The sequence below is a fragment of the Gopherus evgoodei genome, chromosome 18 (assembly GCF_007399415.2).
Source record: "Gopherus evgoodei ecotype Sinaloan lineage chromosome 18, rGopEvg1_v1.p, whole genome shotgun sequence".
Taxonomy (NCBI): domain Eukaryota; kingdom Metazoa; phylum Chordata; order Testudines; family Testudinidae; genus Gopherus; species Gopherus evgoodei.
Window position 1 is genome coordinate 8729766 of NC_044339.1, and position 20114 is coordinate 8749879.

Below are 20114 nucleotides of genomic sequence, written 5' to 3' on the forward strand. Positions count from 1 at the left end.
CTCTTCCTGGGCTAATTCCAGCTCTCATGGGCTAAGAAAGTTGGTGATAAAACGTGAGGTGAATTTCAGCAGTAAATTAGCTTTTAAAAAGGGGCTTCATCCTGGGAAGTGCTGAGCAGCATCCACTGCCATGGGCAGGAATGCTCAGGATGCCACAGGACATGCTCTGCACTTCCCAGTATCAGGCCATAAACACAGCATGTGACTGTATCCCTGAAAGAAGATCAAACCATGCCTCTTGGTGACCCTAAGTCACAGGGTCCTGGTCAGGAGTGGCAGCAGCTCTCTAAAAGTGGGTAGGGGCCACTGGTGAATGAACTGTGGCCCTGCCCCTTTCCCGAGGCCCTGCTCCCATACTGGCCATTCCCCTGAGGCCCGCCCCCTTGCTGCCTCTTCCCCCCAAGACCCTGCTCGATCCTCTACATCCCCTCCCTCCTGTCACTCGCCCTTACGGCTGGTAAAAGGTGGGAGGGCTAAGCCCCCTGGCCCTCCTTCTTCTGGCACCCCTGGTCCTGGTTCTTCTTTCTCGTGTTTCTCCCTCCCTCTCTCACACACCTGCAGAAAGGATCCTGTGGAACAGGGTATAGTGTGACCCTGGTAGCATGAAGCAGAATGTTTCTGTGCGCAAAGATGCAGCAACATCCCAGCTGGAGACAAGATACAGTTCGTTGTCATGCAGCTGCTGCAGCACTGCCCCCCTGCACTAGAAGGGACAGCAGGCTCCACTCCTGTACGAGTAAAAGCATCTTAACAGGTGTTTTCCTCATAACATACTTTGTGTTCCTCTTTGGACCGTGTCCTTCCTCACAGAGAGACCGAATGTAAAGAAATGTCCCACTGGCAATAGGAACACAGGATAGCTTTGACCTAACAGATCCAGTCAGTGACCCTCCTAGTCCAGTAGCTACACCTTGGCAGTGACCAATCCCTCATTGCTGTTAGGAGGTGAACTGGAAACTTCCCCACAATGCAGTTAGCCAATGGTACAGTGCTGTGGCTAGAGGGGAAAACACCTTTCCTGACCCTCAGGTAATCAGCAGAAGCCTTGAAACATGAGATTTGATTCTGTGAGGTAGGAATATCTCACTGTCCATAAAAGCGAATGTTTATCAATGGCTGTGAAATTATCCAGGCACAGCATTTTACTCACTGCACCGTGGAAGAGGGTCTATAACCGGCAGTGGGTGACGACAAGGTTGTCCAGTCAGGGGCAATAGCAGGTTAACTGAATGCTCCCAAGAGATGTGTGTCAGCCAAGGCGAGCTGGACACAGCTCCTCACAGAGTGTGGCAACACCAATCACACAGCAGTGCGGTGATGGGTGTGTGCACCACAGAGGCTCCAAAACGGTGAATGTGGGAAGCCAGTGGACCTACTGGGAGAGGCAGGCTTAACTGAGGATGAAGTTCAGCAGAGAAGAGGCTGGCAGAGGACTATAAACTGAGGAAGCCGAGAACAGAAGAGGGCAGCAGGCAAGGAAAGAGTCTGCAGTCACTCTCTGGGATGAAAGAAAGCCGACAGACCAGCTGGGATCCCAGCCGGAGTAGAGAAGTTTGGCAAGCAACCAGGGAGGCGTAGAGCAGTCGCTGGGTGTGAAGCAAGCTGCAATGGCAAGCCCTGATAAAAGGGCACAATCCGGACTTCCAGGAGAAAGCCCTGGGCGGTGTTCAGTGGAGGAACAGCAAAAGGGATTTAAGAGGCATGAAAGGACAAGCCCAAGGAGGGCAGAAGTTGGTTTGGGTTTATTAGGAGATTCCAGGGGAGATTCTGGAGGGACTTTTTCATGGGGAAGGGGGAACTTATTCTGCTCTTATCTGACACACCTGTTCATTTTACCTGTCACTTGGGTTACCCATAATGCTCTTGATCCTGTTGGTTAATTGTTACAGGCACTGGGCCTTCAGCAAGAGCTTCCCCCAGCTCAGCCCCCTCTGCCCGAGCCTGCATCAGAGTCCGAGCACCAACTTTCCCATGGTAAAGGACCCTGGTGTCGCGTGCAGGGCTCCGCTGCCACAGAAGAGTGTGTGACAAGGGAGTAAACCCCTGCCATGAGTCGATCTGAAAGAATGCCTAAGGGATCAGGTGAGAGTGAGTTTCTATCAGGGTCAGTCCTCCTGGCTGCAGGACTCCGTCCCTACTATCCTATAGAGACAAGGTGGGTGAGGTAATACCTTCCAGCTGCTGCGCAAACACCCAGCAAGGGATTAGAGCTGGTCAGAGGAAAAATTCTTGAGAGAATTTCAATCAAAACAGAAAAAAAAATGCTTTTATCAAAGCTTTCGGTGGAACATTTTGACTTTTAATAAAAAAAAAAAAATTAAACCCACCAGAAATTGTTCAGCATTTGGCCAGGAAATTTTCTGATGAGAATTTAAAAAAAAAACTTCTAGGAAAACAGATACTTTCCGTGTAAATATTTTTTCACCTAAAACCGAACCTCTGTCTCCGAAGGTGCAATGTTCTCCCCTGGGTACAGCACTACGCTGGGAGCCAGGCTGCTAATCTTGGTGTGCTTCCGCCTTGCTGCATGACCTTGAGTAAGTCACGTCCACCCTCTGTTCGAGGTTTCCCCCTCCCACCACCACCTTTTCTCTCTCTTGTCTAGTTACATGGTACATTTCTAAGGGCAGAAAGTGTTTTCTTATAGGGCTGGTCAAAAATTTTCCGTCTAACCCAGAGGTGGGCAAATGTTTTGGCCCGAGGGCCACATCTGGATATGGAAAGTATATGGCGGCCCATGAAGTTGGAGGTTGGGGTGTGTCGGGGGGGGTGAGAGCTCAGGGTGCCGGCTCTGCAGTGGGGCTGGGGATGAGGGGTTGGGGGTGCAGGAGGATGCTCCAGGCTGGGAGCGAGGGGTTCAGAGGGTGGGAAGGGGATCAGGGCTGGGGCAGGGGTTGCAGCATGAGAGGGGATCAGGGTGCAGGTTCTGGGGGGTGCTTACCTCAAACAGCTCCCAGAAGCAGCAGCATGTCCCCCCTCCAGCTCCTACACAGAGACTTGGCCAGGAGGCTCTGTGTGCTGCCCCATCCACAAGCGCCACCCCTTCAGCTCCCATTGGCTGTGGTTCCTGGACAATGGGAGCTATAGGGGTGGCACTTGGGGTGGGGCAGTGTGCAGAGCCCCCTGGCTTCCCTTATGCATAGGAGCCGGACAGGGGATGTGCCGCTGCTTCTGGAAGTCATGCGGAGTGGGGCAAACCTTTGACCCCACTCCCCGGTGGGAGCTTGAGGGCTGGATTAAAGTGTTTGGAGAGCCGGAAGTGGCTCCCAGGCCGTAGTTTTCCCATCCCTGATCTAACCCCTTTTCAGTGAAAAATTGGGTTGGAGTTTGTGCAGCACCTAGCACCAAGAGGGCTCTGATCCCAGCTGGTATGCAGCCCTGCAATACGATGGATCATAGCAACAGCAATAACTTGTTAAAGCTGCATTTTCAAGCTAACTTGCCTTTCCTGGGTTGAACCTGGGCAAAATGCAATCATTAGAAGTAACCATCCAGTGAAATGCCAAGCAGGAACAGAATGACTGCCTGCTCTCTGCGGAACCTTTCAGAGAAAACAAGGGCATTGATCATCCTGAATCAAAAGTCTCCCTAGCTTTAATGGAGAGGCTGGGGAGTCATTTTTAACTGAATAAATAGCAGCTGGAAGAACACGATCAGTACAGCAGCCCCTGTAGTTGTATTTTAGATCTTCAACTTTGCCTGTAAATCACCGGGATGGCCTAGCTGAGGGACAGTCTAGTGAGAGAGAGTTGTCTCCTCATGCACAGTGTAAGCTGGCAGAATGATTCAGCAGGAAAACAGCTGCAGTCAGCAAGGTGTCTTCCTCCAGGGTTAGTGTTTATAACCACAAAATACACAGAAAATTCCCCAGCCTGAGGTTCATCCCAGTCCGATGACCTGACCTTCCCACGCTGCCTCCCAAGCAGCCAAATTATTCCCCTTCCCTTCACCCTCTATGCACCCTGTCTAGCCACTTACATCAGAGCAGCGAGCACAATGGGATGTCAAATGCTGCCATGCTTGTTCATAGGGGCCTGGGTAGAGTCCCAGCCCCCAGGGTTATTCATTCAAGGGAGAAGAACCCAAGGTCAGGTCTCTGGGAGGGAGTCCTTTAAGGTTACAGAAATATTTAACCATAGCCTCTTTCAGGGCATGCCTGGCTGAGCACTGCAGTTTTTACCAAAAAACTACACCCATAAGCTGATAGCCAGTTTATGGGTGTGGAGTTTTGGCAAAAACAGCCGATTTCATTGCCTGAGCTCCACTGAATTTCGACTGGCTCTTGGCCCTCAGCTCTGGCTAGCAGCACCTGTGAACCTCTACCCCACATCGGCGAATGCAAGATGCAGTCTCTTTTTCAATGCTTTATCCAGTCTACTTTGAAGGCCTAGAGTAGGGGTTCTCGCAACAAATTTTTTGGTGGCCTCAGAGTCCGGCCACCAACTCTCATTGGTGGCGGCACGGACACTTTTTTCTTAAAATTCTTAATTAACTTTAGGAAGGACAATTAAATATGCACAGAGGCACATCCAAAACATTGTCATGTATATTTGTAGGGTTTTTTGGCAAATTCAGTAACAAAAATAATGCTGACTTCCACTTCACACACACACACACCCCGCACCCTCCTCTACACACACATATCCAGGGCTTAGTGGGTCCTGGGGCTTGCTATGAAAAATGATATTTGTATGTTTGTTAATATCACAGCACACTTAGTAGCTACCTGGGAGGCTATGAAAAGTTCTATTAACAAAAATACAAGTATCACTTTTCACAGATAGCAAGTAAGTTTGCTGTGATACCTGCATGTTTGTTAATATTATTTTTCTCAGCAAACCCCAGGACCCATTAAGCCCTGGATGTGGGGGCCGAAGGGAGAGAGGTAGCAGGGGCCAGAGGGGATGGTGGGATGGATGTGGGACCGGGGGAGGCAGTGGGGGCCCGGGACAATGTTGGGGGATGGATGAGAGGCCAAGAAGGCAGCAGGGTCCTGGGGGCGATGATGCTTTGGATATAGGGCTGTGGGAGGTAGCGGGGTCCTGGATGGACACAGGGGTGACGGGGGTGGGTGGCCAGAGCCAAGTGGCTGCTGCCATGCGGCCAGGGCTGGAGCCCAGGAGTGCATGGCTGGAGTCAGGAGTCAGCGCCCGCCACAGCATGGCTGGAGTCAGTGCTCACTGCTACGTGGCCAGGGGTTGGCATCCAGGGCCAGCTCCCACCACCGCATGGCCAGAGCCTGCGAACAGAGCTGTGGGTCGGCGCCTGCTGCCGGGCATCTGGGGATCAGCACCAGGGTCTGGGGCTGCATGACCGGAGCAGTGGGCTGGTGCCTGCCACTGCATGGCCAGGACTGGGGACCAGAGGCCTACTAAGCTCCTTGGCTGGAGCCAGAGGTCAGCACCTTCTGCTCTGTGGCCAGAGCCCCGTGCTTGGAGCCCACTGCCCTGTGACCGGGGTTGGGGTCAGCTCTTGTAGCCAGTACCTGCCGCTGTGTGGCTGGAGCCCAGGACTGGAGCCAGGAGCCAGCACCTGCTGCCACGCAGCCGGAAACAAGGGCTGGAGTCTGAAGCCCCGCAGCTGAAGGCCAGGGCCACGTGGCCAGAGCAAGGTGGGTCAGTACCTGCTGCCCTGTGGTTGGAGCCCAGGGCTGTGCAGCCAGGATCCTGAAGTCCCATCACTGGAGACTGTAGCCCAAACTCTGTCCCAGCAATGTGGGTCAAGAACTCGCCTTGCTCCTGCAGCGTTGTGCCCCACCTCTCTCCAGAGGCGATGCAGGGTGCCACGTCCAGGAGCAACAAGGAGGGAGGAGGAGAGGCCGATACTTTGTTGTCCCCTCCCCATCACTGCCCAGGAGGTACATGCTGGGTCCTGAGCACTCTTGAAAACCTTGCCTCAGTTTGGGTACCAAACACTTGGCAAACTTGCCCTATCTCTAGACTTGACAGAATTCGATATTTATTTTTTTATAATTTCGATGGATAATATTAATTTATTTTTAAGCATTTTTTTCCATTTAAATTTTCACAGTGGTGGCAAATTATGGGTGGGGGTGGTGGTGCCAGATATTAATTATTTAATGACAGCAGACACCAAGATTAAAAAAGTCAAACCTTTATAACCATTAGACACAATCTGACAACCTCACCTATCAAAATATACAAAGTAAATATCCTGAATTCAAACCCTAATAAGTTCTCAAGCAGCATTTTTCTTACTTTTTGCCTATTTGTACATTTTAGATGATTTAGTGATGGAAATATTATTTCATTGGTTTGTGTGTTTATGGTGAAATTGACATTTACTGATAAAAATGTAAATCCTTCTAAGTCTTCATAGGTGCTGAAACTAGGGGTGCTGCTGCACCCTCTGGCTTGAAGTGGTTTCCGTTATATACAGGGTTTACAGTTTGGTTCAAAGGCTCTCAGCACCCCCACTATAAAAATTGTTCCAGAGCCCCTGGCCTACCTAGCTCTCACCATCAGCTCAGGTTTGTCACGTGTCTGCAGTCCTGTTTCAGAGGAGTAGCTGTGTTAGTCTGTATCAGCAAAAACAAGGAGAAGTCCTTGTGGCACCTTAGAGACTAACAAAGTGGGTTACAACCCATGAAAGCTTATGCCCAAATCAATTTGTTTGTCTCTAAGGTGCCACAAGGACTCCTCGGTGTTGTTTCTGTAGTTCTGGTATTTCCTTGCAGATTTTCCTCTGCGCCTCCTGAATTTCTTCCCAATGCCAAGTCACCTTCTGGCAAAATGCCCCAGCCTGATGGACTGAAAGGACAGGGGGGTTGCAGAGCTGGGCAGAAAGTGGGTGGCGCTTGCTGACAGCTCTCCAGCAGTTCCATCAGCGGAAAGGCACTTTGAGAATCAGCTCCGACCACAGAGGGTGGAAGCTGCTTTTGCTAATGCAGAGCCAATCAGAGCCAGGTGGTCAGGGCATTGCAGGCTTTAGCCAATCGTGTGGGAAGCCTGTTGCTGTGAGGATGAATGCAGAGCCCTCCAAGCTGGAGCCTGTTGCTTTTTTTTCTTGCTGCATTGTCATGGGAGGGCGACTTCTCTGAAAGCTCCTTTTCAAGCAGAGTGTCCTACCAAAGGTACATGCTCATCCTCAGCCCCAGCTTGCTCCCACAGAGGTATGGTAGTGGGGAGACAGACTGTCCAGGGTGGAGAAGGCCAGCTCCATTGCAGAGAGAGGAGAGGCTGAAGAGAAAGAGAGAACAGGTGCACTGAATTGCTCTGGACGCATCTCATGGAGACAGCGTGCACACCAGTGCAGGGATACTGGTGAAAACGTACAGCACATGGCCTCACAGGCTGCCCATGAATCCACCCTGTCCTACACACTCTCAGGGAGAATGCAGCCAGGTCTGGGAATGCTCACTCGCACTTTGAGCTGACCGTTAGATTCCTGAGCTAGAGGAATACATAACACAGGAAAATCACAGAGCCACTGGCAGAGGATGAGCGTGAGAGAACTGAATTGCAACACATACGCTGACGAGGAAGACACACGCAAATCCTCCACTCACTGGCACTCAGAGACACGTCCACCACATATACACTGTGAGTCAGTCTATACCTCTCACACACACAGTCTTCAGGAGTGGAGACTGGCATTTCCTCTTGCTCACATCTGTTTTTTCCCCTCACTTGCTGCAGTTACAAAGAAGAGAAGTCCTGCAGATACCCGTGAGTGTAACCATGGCCCAGGTGCAGTACGACTGTTCCACGGGGAATCATCCAAACATCACCAATTCAACAGCCTCCCCCGTGGGACATGAGCAAATTCAACTCCTGTTGCAGGTCTGCAAGGAAGCTAAGAAATCTGCTTACTGTCCATACAGTCGCTTCCCGGTGGGAGCGGCGCTACTGACATGTGATGGGAAGATCTTCTCTGGTAAGTAAGGACAGCGCTCCCGCAAACGGTAACACTTCAGCTCCTGAAGAGCTGGGCCCAGGGTGGGTGCAAGGATGTTTTGTGCCCGAGGCACCTCCAAGCCCTGTGGCAGCTCCCCCCCCCGCCCTAAGGTGCCCCGCCCTGCAGCAGCTCCCCACCCCCTTCTGCCCTGTGCCCCCCCATCCACGGCAGCTCCCCCAGGCCCGGGGAGCCGTGCGGCAGCTCTCCACCCCAAAGGACCCAAAATGCCACTCCCCACATGCTACCACCCTAGGCAACCCTTGTCTGATGGAATGTAATCTTTCAGGAAGGAACCACCTTTTCATTCTGTGTTTGTATAGCACTTAATGGGATGGGTGTGATGGATTGGATCTCAGAAATCCCCTTGGGAACTGCCAACTGATGTGCCAAGACTACATCTGCCCCTGCTTTCCCTGCCAGCTTGGGACTTCAGCACCCTGTCTTGTTGAGCCAGACATGCTGGTCTGCTCCAGCACAGACCCGAGGTCTGAATTATGTGCCCCAAAGCTGCAGACTTAACTGAAAGCAGCTTACAGAACTGTTCCTGTCTTTAACACTCAGATGCCCAATTCCCAATGGGGTCTAAACCCCAAATAAATCTGTTTTACCCTTTATAAGGCTTATACAGGGTAAACTCATAAATTGTTCACCCTCTATAACACTGATAGAGAGATATGCACAGCTGTTTGCCCACCCAGGTATTAATACATACTCTGGGTTAATTAATAAGTAAAAAGTGATTTTATTAAATACAGAAAGTAGGATTTAAGTGGTTCCAAGTAGCAACACACAGAACAAAGTGAATTACCAAGTAAAATAAAATAGAACATGCAAGTCTATGTCTAAGAAACTGAAAACAAATAGAACCTCACCAGTTGCAGTAAGCTTCCTTTTACAGACTAGTCTCCTGCTAGTCTGGGTCCAGCGATCACTCATACCCCCTGTAGTTACTGTCCTTTGTTCCAGTTTCTTTCAGGTATCCTTGGCCGTGGAGAGGCTACCCCTTTAGCCAGCTGAAGACAAAATAGAGGGGTCTCCGAGGGGTTTAAGTAGACTTTCCCTTGTGAGTGGAGACCCCCTCCTTACTCCTATGCAGAGTCCAGCTCCAAGATGGAGTTTTGGAGTCACATGTCCATGCATGACTCAGTTTTTACCAGCCATTCCTGGGAAATCTCTGATGTGGATTGATGTCTCCAAGTTCATTGTTGGCTTAAGTGGTTCTTGACTGGGCACTTAATCTGCTGGCCAAATGCTTTACTAAGGCTATCACGCAAGTAGACAGCCAATAGTTCTAATTTCAAGCACAAAAATGACACATGCCTACAAATAGGAGCGATGTATTCAGTGGATCATAACCTTTACATAGATGTTACATGGCACACGTAGCATAAAACATATTCTAGTTATGTCATATATACATTCATGAGCATATTCCATAAAGCCTTATGAGGGGCACCGTCACAGTGGGGTCCTGGCCTGTAACTGAGGCTCCTAAGTGCTATTGCAATGCAAATAATCACAAGGATTCTTGAAAGGTTGAGGTTGGCAAACTTGCATATCTCGGGGAGGCAGAGCAGATTGCATTGATTATGGCATTCTGCTCTGCCTGCCTGTGCCATATTGCTCTCCCTTGCTGAGCAACAAGAGGCGGCTGTCTGATCTCCTGGATGGCATTCAGATCTTTGCTGCAAAACAACTCAGAGCTGGGAGAGCCCACAGCTCCTCTGTGACGCTGACTAAACCTGGGCTCGGTTTCCTCTGTGGCCTGGTCTACACTACACATTTAAACCGATTTTAGCAGCGTTAAACTGATTTAACGCCGCACCCATCCACGCTACGAGGCCCTTTATATTGATATAAAGGGCTCTTTAAATCGGTTTCTGTACTCCTCCCCGACGAGAGGAGTAGCGCTAAAATCGGTATTACCATATCGGATTAGGGTTAGTGTGGCCGCAAATCGACGGTATTGGCCTCTGGGCGGTATCCCACAGTGCACCACTGTGACCGCTCTGGACAGCAATCTGAACTCGGATGCACTGGCCAGGTAGATAGGAAAAGTCCCGCGAACTTTTGAATTTCATTTCCTGTTTGGCCAGCGTGGAGCTCTGATCAGCACAGGTGACCACGCAGAGCTCATCAGCACAGGTAGCAATGCAGTCTCCTGAGAATAGAAAAAGAGCTCCAGCATGGACCGCATGGGAGGTACTGGATCTGATCGCTATATGGGGAGAGGATTCAGTGCTAACAAAACTCCGTTCCAAAAGACGAAATGAGAAAATATTTGAAAAAATTTCCAAGGCTATGATGGAAAAAGGCCACACCAGGGATTCAGTGCAGTGCAGAGTGAAAGTGAAGGAGCTCAGACAAGCCTACCAGAAAACTAAAGAAGCAAACGGAAGGTCCGGGTCAGGGCCAAAAACATGCCGCTTCTACGCTGAGCTGCATGCAATTTTAGGGAGCTGCGCCACCACTACCCCACCCCTGTCCGTGGATTCCGAGGTGGGGGTTGTAATCTCAACCATGGCTGAGGATTCTGCGGAGGGGGAAGATGAGGAGGAAGAAGAGGAGGATGACCTTGCAGAGCGCACACAGCACTCCATTAGCCCCAACAGCCAGGAGCTTTCTGTGACTCAGACGGAATTACCCTCCCAGCCCTCCCAAGCCACTAGCCCAGACAGTGAAGCCATGGAAGCAACCTCTGGTGAGTGTATCTTTGTAAATATAAAACATGGTTTAAAAGCAAGCTTTTTTTAATGATTGATTTGCCATGAGGGCTTGGGATGCATTCGCAGGCAGTAAAGTTACTGGAAAAGTTTGTTAATATGTCAGGGGATGGAGCGGAAATCCTCCAGGGACATCTCCATGAAGCGCTTCTGGAGGTACTCCAAAAGCCTTTGCAGAAGGTTTCTGGGCAAGGCAGCCTTGTTCCGTCCACCATGGTAGGACACTTTACCACACCATGCATGTAGCAAGTAATCGGGTATCATTGCATGACAAAGCATATGGTCCTGGTGATTGCTGGCATTCAAGAAACATCTGTTCTTTATCTCGCTGTGTTATCCTCAGGAGAGTGATATCGTTCATGGTAACCTGGTTGAAATTCAGGAATTTAAGTAAGGGGACAGAGATGGCCATTCCTACTGGGCTGTTTGCCTGTTGCTTAAAAGAAATCCTTCCTTGCACGTAGCCAAGCGAGGGGAGGGAAATAGCGCTGAGCTTTTTCGCGTTTGGCTATCAGGGATCTTCCCTGATACCAGCCACGCGGTGGGGAGGGGGGGTGATTAGCAGTGATCTTCCATGATACCAGCCATGTGGTGGGGGGAAGGATAAAGCGATCATCCCACAGAATTGGAGGGGGGGTGGCTTCTGCTGCTGTATGTTAACAGGAAAGAAGCATTACTGAACGGGATTTGCTTGGTTTTTCGGAAAGGAGGGCACTGTGTATATGAAGGCTGCAGAAGCCGAAAGACAATGGCTTACCATGGCCGCATGCAAGCTGAATTCTGATGCCTGGGCCTGTGTCTGTGAGATCTCTAACACCAGAGCCGCAGGCACTCAATATTAAGATGCAAAATGCGACCTTGTAGTAAAATCACATGTGCTATGTAAGGTGAATAGTGTTGTTCACTGTGAAAGAGTATAACCATTGTTCTGTAAAATGTATCTTTTTAAATACTTCTCTCCCTTTTGTCCCTCCCTCATGCAGCTGCACATTTTTCAAGTCTCCCTACTCCATCCCGAAGGCTATCTCAGATAAGGCGGAGGAAAAAGAAGACGCGAGACGAAATGTTCTCGGAAATCATGGAAGTGACCCGCAATGAAAGAGCTCATCTGAATGAGTGGAAGGGCGTGATATCACGTGGTATCAAGTTACAGGAAAGATGCCAGTGAACGTGGTGGTAGCGGTACTCCAGTGCCGGAAGGACTGACTTCTGAAGGTCAAAATCTGCTGCAAGCTTAAAGAGCATGACTCCACTGACTTCAGTGGAGTTGTGCCACCTAACACCAATGCTGAATTTGGCCTATAGCCTTAAAAGGTCCCATGTCGTTAATTATTCCTTATTTTTAATATTGATTTATGTTATGCTAGTGCATGTTAAGAACTAATGTAAAAAGCTGCACAAAAGAAGCCATTTGCAGTGTGCTACAAAAAGTCTTATTGGTCCTACAAAATTCAGCGATTCTACTATATATTTTTGAGGGCCATCTACTGGCCCTGTATCCCTTAACTCTGTCTTTGCATGTATACGGATATACAGCGCTCTTGCAGTTGGGCATAATTAGGCGGTTCAGCCCATAGGATTCTGGCTGTTTTGCAGTGTGAATAATTCTGCCTCCCTAAATCCCATCTGCAATTTCAGCTGGACACCATGCTCTCCACTTCCTCTCACATTGCTGTGTGTGCTCCACCCCAGTGTTGGCTGCAGTGATTCCTGTCTATGACCTTGCAGAGCACTCCTGGATGAAGGGCACCGCATCAGTTGGTGCGATTGTATTTATTGTCAGACAAATAACAAGGTGCTCTTTATTTCCTTTAGGCTGCAATGTAGAAAATGCCTGCTACCCCCTGGGGATATGTGCTGAACGCACCGCCATTCAGAAAGCCGTGTCAGAAGGGTACGTGAATTTCAGAGCCATGGCCATTGCTAGGTAAGTGAGAGCTATGAATCATATCCCTTTTGAATCATTTCAAAATGTGCTTGGACTGGAAAACTATGCAACACTTTTGTTCCTCTAATTCTCTGCTTCCTGCAGTTCAAACACACAGGACCGTACAGTTCTGGGTGGTGGCAAGAGGCAATGGCCATCCTTTCAAAATGAGCTCTCTCTTTTACCTAATTTTTGCAGCATCAACTTTGAAGACTGGGAGAAAAATGTGATTAGCGAGTTTTGTTTTGCGAGATTATCATTAAACTACACTGCAACCACTCTTAAGACTGAGGTTCGGGTCCTGTCAGCTATTACTCATGCAAATAACCTCACAGAAGTGAGTAGGACCATTTAGGGATCCTGATCCCGCAAACTGATCTGTGCAGGACCTCACAAACTCAGCAGGGCACAGGGGTCCAGTTTTGCACAATCCAGGCCCAAAGTGAGCACCTAAAGGAGATGCAGAAATCAGCTGTGGGCTTTTAACTAAAGATTGAATGCAGCCATCCTGGAAACCTTGCTAAGACTTTTAAATTGGTCACCTAAAACTGGAGGCTTCTATTTAGGTGGCCTTACTGTAAGCTTCTGTTCCGGGATGTGTCTATAGGCTCCTAATTATTGGTTTGATACAGAGCAAGTGAGGAGTTGTTGAGAACATTTTGTCCTAATGGACTAAAAGCAGAAGCGATGTCAAATTATACTTCTTGGGAATAATCCATGTCAGTAACCAGAGTCAAGGAATTAATTTTATTCAGAACAAAGGGGCCACATTCATAAAAAGGGATAATGAAGAGAGAGAAATTGTAGGTTTGAATTTTAACAATCACCCGACATCCTCTCTTTGTTTTAGTTGCTCCTTTCAAATGTTCATGAATATTTCTAGGGATAATGAGCAGGTTTCTATATTTATATTAACCTGGTGCTTGCTAAGGAGCAGATCCTTTGTCTACACACAACGATCATCAACACAAGAAAGGAGGAAAAGCTATGTGGTCCTGTAGTGCATCCCATGCAGGGTTAGCTACAAGGTACTCCTGAGTGCTTCGTCTAGGCTTGTTTTTAAATGCTTTCCAATACCTCCCTCAGGATGGCATTTCACATCCTAACAGACTTTGTGGTTAGAAAGCTGATCCTGATATTCATTTGAAATGCACCATTCTTTCACTTCACCCCATTACTCCTAGTGATACCATCCTACGTCCCCCTTTCCCCCCCCCCCAAATGATTCTCATGCCTTCCTGGATCTTAACACCTTTCAAGTACTTGGAGATAGATACACAATTGTCAGAATCCTAGTAAAGTCCAAACTGATGGGCCAGTGCCTTCCCTATGGGGTTCTCCCAGTAAGGGATGAAAACTGAGTAAATACCAGCACAGAATGGCCAAAGTACACAGAAGAGGATGAGATGAGCAACATCCCCCCCTTTCCATGGAAACCTCTGTGATCTTTGGGAAGACAGGATAGGGTCATGGCCAGGGACAAAGTTGCTGCCTATGTGGCATCAACCCTCCCACCCTCAACCCTCCAAACTCATAAATCTGTGGGGATTTACTGCAATAAAGACCTGGAGTGGATTTTCCCAGCCTTGTAATCTTCCCAGGATCTGAACCCTGTGCAGTGTGGAGCCCAGCTCCATAGACTCTCCCAACTCCCTGTGCTGTTGTGTAGTGGAGGTTGGATGATGGACTTGGGGAGGTGGGAAGGGTCAGAAGACCCACCGCCATGTGGATCCTGTGATCCTTTTTCCACCTTGGAGAGAAAGGCACTAGGATTATAGACTGCAATAGTAGCTGCAGAGTAATCCCAAAACAAAGCAGGTCTCCAGAAGCCAGCGCCAGGATTAGCAAGTTTGAGTGAATGATCAGTCATTGAAAGATGTCTTACACACAGAGTGGTATGCAAGCTGTTTTCAATGCATTTTAATATCACCAGATGTCAAGTTTTACATCTGGGAAGAAGGAATACAGGCCATACCCATAGAATGGGGGCCTGTATCCTGGAAAGCAGTGACTCTGAAAAGGACAAGCAACTCAACATGAGCTCCCAGTGTGAAGCTGTGGCAAAAAGAGCCAATGCCACCCTTGGATGTATAACCCGGGGAGTAGTGAGTGGGAGGAGGGAAGGGAATTTATCTGAACACGCCATTGGTGAGACCAATACTGAACAGTTCTGGTGCCCACATTTTAAAAACGATGTTGAAAAATTGGAGAGGGTGCAGGAAAAAGCCACGAAAATGATTTGAGGGCTGGAGAGAATGCCTGACAGAGTGAGCACATTTATTCTTAAGGTAAAAACACCACAGAGGAACCTTAAAAACATTGATTAGATTTAAACACACACCAAATATAACAGGAGTGACCCCCATCAATCCTATGAGACCCTAGCAGGCCCAAGTATTTCCAACCCTTCCGCCTGGGTGGGGCCCCCTTTAGTCCTGTATATTTGCTGGATCAGAAGGCAAGCACTGTGTCAGTTCAAACTCACCTCTTTATACCAAAAAGTCTTTTCTTTGTCTGCCAATCTCTGGAAAACCCAGCGTGAACCAGTATGTGCAACCCACGCCAGGGGGTGGTACCTCACTGATGTTAAAGAACTTCTAGAGAGTGACTGCCTTAACCCACCCCCTCCACACATGGTCTTTAGTTCCTGTAGGTGCTGCGATAGCCCTCCCCCATGGAGTAGAACACAATCATACACAAACCATTCATAGATTTAATACAATCTGGTCCCCAACGATATTGTATGGGGCCGCGATATCGGTCACAGCTACCTCCCTGGGAGATGTTGGGCAAGTCACTTCACCTCTCCTTTCCTCAGTTTTCCCATCCGTCACATAGGGACAATGATCTTTACCCTCCTTTCCAAAACACGTTGGGATTTATGAGTAGAAAGAACAATCAAAGTGCTATTTACTAACTACTGTTTGTTATTTGATGCATTAACATTATTTATCGGATGCATTAACTGTATAATAATTTTCCATCATGAGCTACACTGACCTCTGCATTCTATTCTCCTTCGATAGCAACACTGAAGAGGACTTCATCGTGCCCTGTGGGGCCTGCAGACAAGTAATGAGAGAGGTAAACAACTTTTGCTTTCTTTTTCAACAGCTGAAACTAAACTGCTTTAATTCCCACCCACCTGCCTGGCTGAGAACACTGGTTTTGTTCAGACCCCACTCTGAAATGTCAGGGGACACAGCTCAAAAAGTTGCCGAGTAAGGAAGCATTCTGAAATGTGCCAAATTGTGAGCGTCCCACTTCCTGCACCCCACAGCACCATGCTGGGAAGGTTTTGAATGTCGAGAATGACAAAAGGAGAAGGAAACTCAGGTCCGTAAACAAGGGCTTCCAAGTTTGGAAACAATATAAATCCCTAGAATGCTGACCGCAGTGTGTTTTCAAGGGCAGAAACAGAAGGAAAGTTCAGCTCTGGTGTAAGTAGCTGTGGCTACAGTGCAGCTTATGCTCAAGCCAGATTTGCCCCTACAGCTCTCAATAGTGTTACTACAGGGGCAAAGCATGAAAAGGGAGCCATGCTTGAGTGCAAGGGCTCTGGTCAGGGAAAAATGCACTGAAACAGAAGAGCTGAGGCAAGGAATCCTTGGCCCAGCATATACTTTGGGGTTTTCTAGGCACTCAGCTTATGGATACCGGGAGGAAGTATCAGCTAAGGACTGGTGCTCCCCTGGAGCACAGGGTCTGGTGCTCTGTAGAAATCTATTAGCCATGCCACCAAAGCATCCGGTTGAGGCCATGTAGACTGCAGGGATGCAGGAGTGTTTCAGAGGTCAACATGGGGGCTCCCTGTGTTACGTAGTCTGCAAATGCAGCAAGGATGCAACATTTCCATTGCATTTGGGCCCTGCCCATCTGCAGAAGTCTGCTCAAGATTCAGCCTGCAGCATTTAGGACCATTACTGTAGAAGGCTATAGTATTTTGAAACACAAGGATCTTAGGAGCTCCACCGGGTTCATTTTCTTCATGTGCAGCAAACAGGCATAGTACCAAAGTGGCTCTCTAAGCTGCATTTAACGTTTTCAGCATTACTTTAAAAGCTAATGTTTAACTGATGGCAGATTCCCTACATGGATAAGCAGCATTATTTCAAAGGTAAAGTTCCCTGGGCCTGATCCCGTGTACTTTATGCATCTGAAATTTCCTTTGGAGGTTAAAGCCAGTTTTGGATGTCTAAGAAATGAAGCATCAGGCTTTAATCTAGAAATTGGTAGATGATTTAAAACAGGGGTGGGCAAACTTTTTGGTCACATCTGGGTATGAAAATTGTATGGTGGGCCATGAATGCCCACAAAATTGGGAGTTGAGGTGCGGGAGGGGGTGAAGGCTCCGGCTGGGGGTGCAGGCTCTGGGGTGGGGCCAGAAATGAGTTCAGGGTGTGGGAGGGGGCTCCGGGCTGGGACCAAGGGGCTTGGAGTGCAAGAGGAGGATCAGGGATGGGTCAGGGGTGCAGGCTCCAGGTGATGCTTACCTCAAGCAGCTTCTGGAAGCAGCAGCATGTCCCCGCTTCCAGCTCCTTTGCGGAGGTGCTGCCCAGCAGCTTGGTGTGCTGCCCTGTCCGCAGGCGCTGCCTCTGCAGCTCCCATTGGCCATGGTTCTTGGACAATGAGAGCTGCAGGGATGGCACTTGGGGTGGGGGCAGTGTGCAGAGCCCCCTGGCTGCCCCTACACATAGGAGCCAAAGGAAGGACATGCCACAGCTTCCAAGAGCCGCATGGAGCCACAGCAAGCGCGGAGTGAAGCAAGTGCCAAAGCAGAGCAAGCCCTGGACCCTGCTCTCTGGTGGGAACTATAGGGCCAGATTAAACCATCTGAAGGGCCAAATGCAGCCCCCGGGCCATAGTTTGCCCACCCCTGCTTTTAAAGGTTGCTCAGAGTTTCCTACTAATGTGTTAATACTATAAAGCCCAGTGTTAATATGCAGAACAGAACAATGGCAAAATCTAATGGGCAATGAGCCAGCTGCCTGCTGCAGTAAAAAAAAGTTAACAGAATGCTCATTTTAACTGAATTTACTTCAACTGTGTTCACCCTCCCACTTTCTGCAAATACACCTCTACAGACAGTTCTCTAAAACTCTTTTTCTAGTTCAATAGAGACTGGGACATTTACATGACAAAGCCAGATGGGACCTATATAGTCAAGACTCTTCAAGAGCTCCTGCCCCTGTCATTTGGACCAGAAGATCTGAAGAAGTTCTGAAGAGTATGTGGAGCATGTGATCTGCAATGGCACTAAAGAACCTCCAGACAATCTTACGCTTTCTGTCTGCAGGACGAGATTTATTTCAGATACTTCCCAACTCTTGTCTCCTAGGGAATGTCATTTAACTTCTGTAAGCCTCAGGGAACTCTAATGAAAATAATTTCCATTTATACTAGGCCTGGAGAAGGGGTGGCAAGCACTAGATCTGCCTCATTGTGAATCAGCCAATCCCAAACGTTCACAAGTTCGGTTTAGCAGACATGGCAGTATGATGTCATGATTAGAGCAGGTTGGGAATTTGTCAACGAAACATTTTGCATGGGAAAACTCCAGTTCATTGAACTAGTCACATGACCACTCTGTGCCTCAGTTTCCTCAGCTGAATAATGATGCATTAACCTTTTTCACAAAGTGCTTTGAGATGCTTAGGTGAGAAATGCTTTTATAGTGCTAAATATTATTATTGCTCATATTAATGCAGTTACTCCAGCTTTATACTGGTTTAACTGAGACCAGAATCTGGCCTAAGAGTCTCATATAAGGTCAGAATGTAAGTTCTAATATCCTAGAGGGTCCACATTATTCTGAAACATATTATTCAAACACAATGGGCCAAGTGAACCTTCTCCCCCACATCTTCCTACCTCAAGCTATATGCTGTACATTTATTTACTAGTGATTAGAGAACAACCAAATTAAAGATTCACTGAGGTCTGGTTTGGCCCCAGATCTCATTTTATGCAAACCTCGAAAGTTCCGACGGAGAATTTAACACATAGTTTTAATTCTGACCCATCACTACTGTTGATCAAAATTGCACAGATCAATAAATCATACAAATGCAGGAATTCCATAATGTCAAATAGTTATTTATAAAGATAAGAAGAAAAACTAAATAAGAGAGAAGAGAAACTAAAGGTTTAATAAATCCAAAGTAGACTCTCTTATTCGTCTATGAAGCAGGTTATTAGTAAGCAACAGCCTATAGTAAAATGTATCAGAGGGGTAGCCGTGTTAGTCTGGATCTGTAAAAGCAGCAAAGAATCCTGTAGCACCTTATAGACTAACAGACGTTTTGGAGCGGGGCATACTTCGACTCCTTCCGTGCTCGGCCCTTGTGGAAGGCAGGTGACCGATTTTCGAAAGGCACCGTGATATCTACCAGGAGGACCTTCTTCTTTGCATCTGACGAAGTGGGTATTCACCCACGAAAGCTCATGCTCCAAAATGTCTGTTAGTCTATAGGTGCTACAGGATTCTTTGCTGCTTTTATAGTAAAAGGGGCATTTTAGATTATGCTGTTTATTGTCACTTAATTTTCCACACTTTGTGAACATCCTCTTTTTTGTTACCCTGATTTTTCTTGATTTATTTTTTCTCTGTGTGAGAGAATGGATGGGAAAGGGAATGTAGTGGTGAGAACCGGACAATACTCTAACAGTTCTGTCTCCAGAGTAATATGATATTATGACTGTGCTACATTTGGCACAAGGAAATGATCTGAATTGAACAAAAATGAGTTAATTTTTCTAATCCTGCAGCACTGTTGGTTATTTACATGTTATTGTAAATGTCCAAACAGAATAAATGTAGTCACTAATTCTACTGCTCCATCCAAGTGTTGTTTCATTACAGGACAGAGCCACACAAAACAATGTGGTTTTAGTTTCTAGGAGTTTAGAGGTAAAACAGAATAATACAGTACAGCATTTAAGCTACATATGCAGTCATACTTCAGGTAACACACAACACTGAGTAGCACGTAACAGAGTACACATTCAGTATCTCCTTCAGTGTAACACAACAAGAGAGTATACAGCAGTGATATCAGGTGCAACGACAGCATACAGAGTACACAATCTATACCCAGGGCACCACACATCATGCAGAGATCCATACTCTTCCCAGGGCTACACAGAATATGCAGAGTAACATATGGCAGCGAGAAGCATACACAGTCCATACACAGGGCAACACACACCAGACAGAGTCTGCAATCCACAAAAAGGGCAACACAGAGCATGCAGAGTACACATTCAATACCCAGGCCAACCCACACCATGCCCAGTAAACAATCCAAAACCAGAGTAACACACACAGCTACATGTAGCATGCACAACTCTTACCCAGCCAGAGTAACACAGTACACATCCTGTACGCACAGTAACACACACAACATGCAGAGCAGGGTGGATTTGATTTAAATCACTAGTCAGGAAGACTCAATTTAATCATGGTCTTCTACATAAAAGTGCATTCTTGCTGATTTTATAATCTTAATACATATTCTTCACAACTCAGCAATAGATGTAGGTTTCAT

General features: G+C 47.8%; 1 protein-coding gene across 5 annotated transcripts; it reads left to right on the top strand.

Annotated features, from left to right (window-relative positions):
• Nucleotides 1–2492: 2492 nt before the first annotated feature.
• Nucleotides 2493–19399, top strand: CDA (cytidine deaminase). Of its 5 annotated transcripts, none has more exons than XM_030537543.1 (5): nucleotides 2493–2537; nucleotides 7659–7896; nucleotides 12456–12567; nucleotides 15594–15651; nucleotides 17678–19399. In XM_030537543.1, exons 2-5 carry the CDS (start codon nucleotides 7701–7703, stop codon nucleotides 17789–17791), a joined length of 480 nt encoding a protein of 159 aa, XP_030393403.1. In that variant the 5' UTR covers nucleotides 2493–2537; nucleotides 7659–7700; the 3' UTR covers nucleotides 17792–19399. The 5 variants fall into 5 exon arrangements, with proteins under 5 accessions (XP_030393403.1, XP_030393401.1, XP_030393402.1 ...); XM_030537541.1 differs by lacking the exon at nucleotides 2493–2537 and adding an exon at nucleotides 7012–7093; XM_030537542.1 differs by lacking the exon at nucleotides 2493–2537 and adding an exon at nucleotides 7105–7562.
• The last annotated feature ends 715 nt before the right edge of the window (nucleotides 19400–20114 follow it).

Coding starts and splice junctions, on each gene's coding strand:
- CDA (XM_030537543.1), top strand. CDS start 7,701: ATGGCCCAGGTGCAGTACGACTGTTCCACGGGGAATCATCCAAACATC. Junction 7,897..12,455: donor TGATGGGAAGATCTTCTCTG/GTAAGTAAGGAC, acceptor TATTTCCTTTAG/GCTGCAATGTAGAAAATGCC. Junction 15,652..17,677: donor GCAGACAAGTAATGAGAGAG/GTAAACAACTTT, acceptor CTCTTTTTCTAG/TTCAATAGAGACTGGGACAT.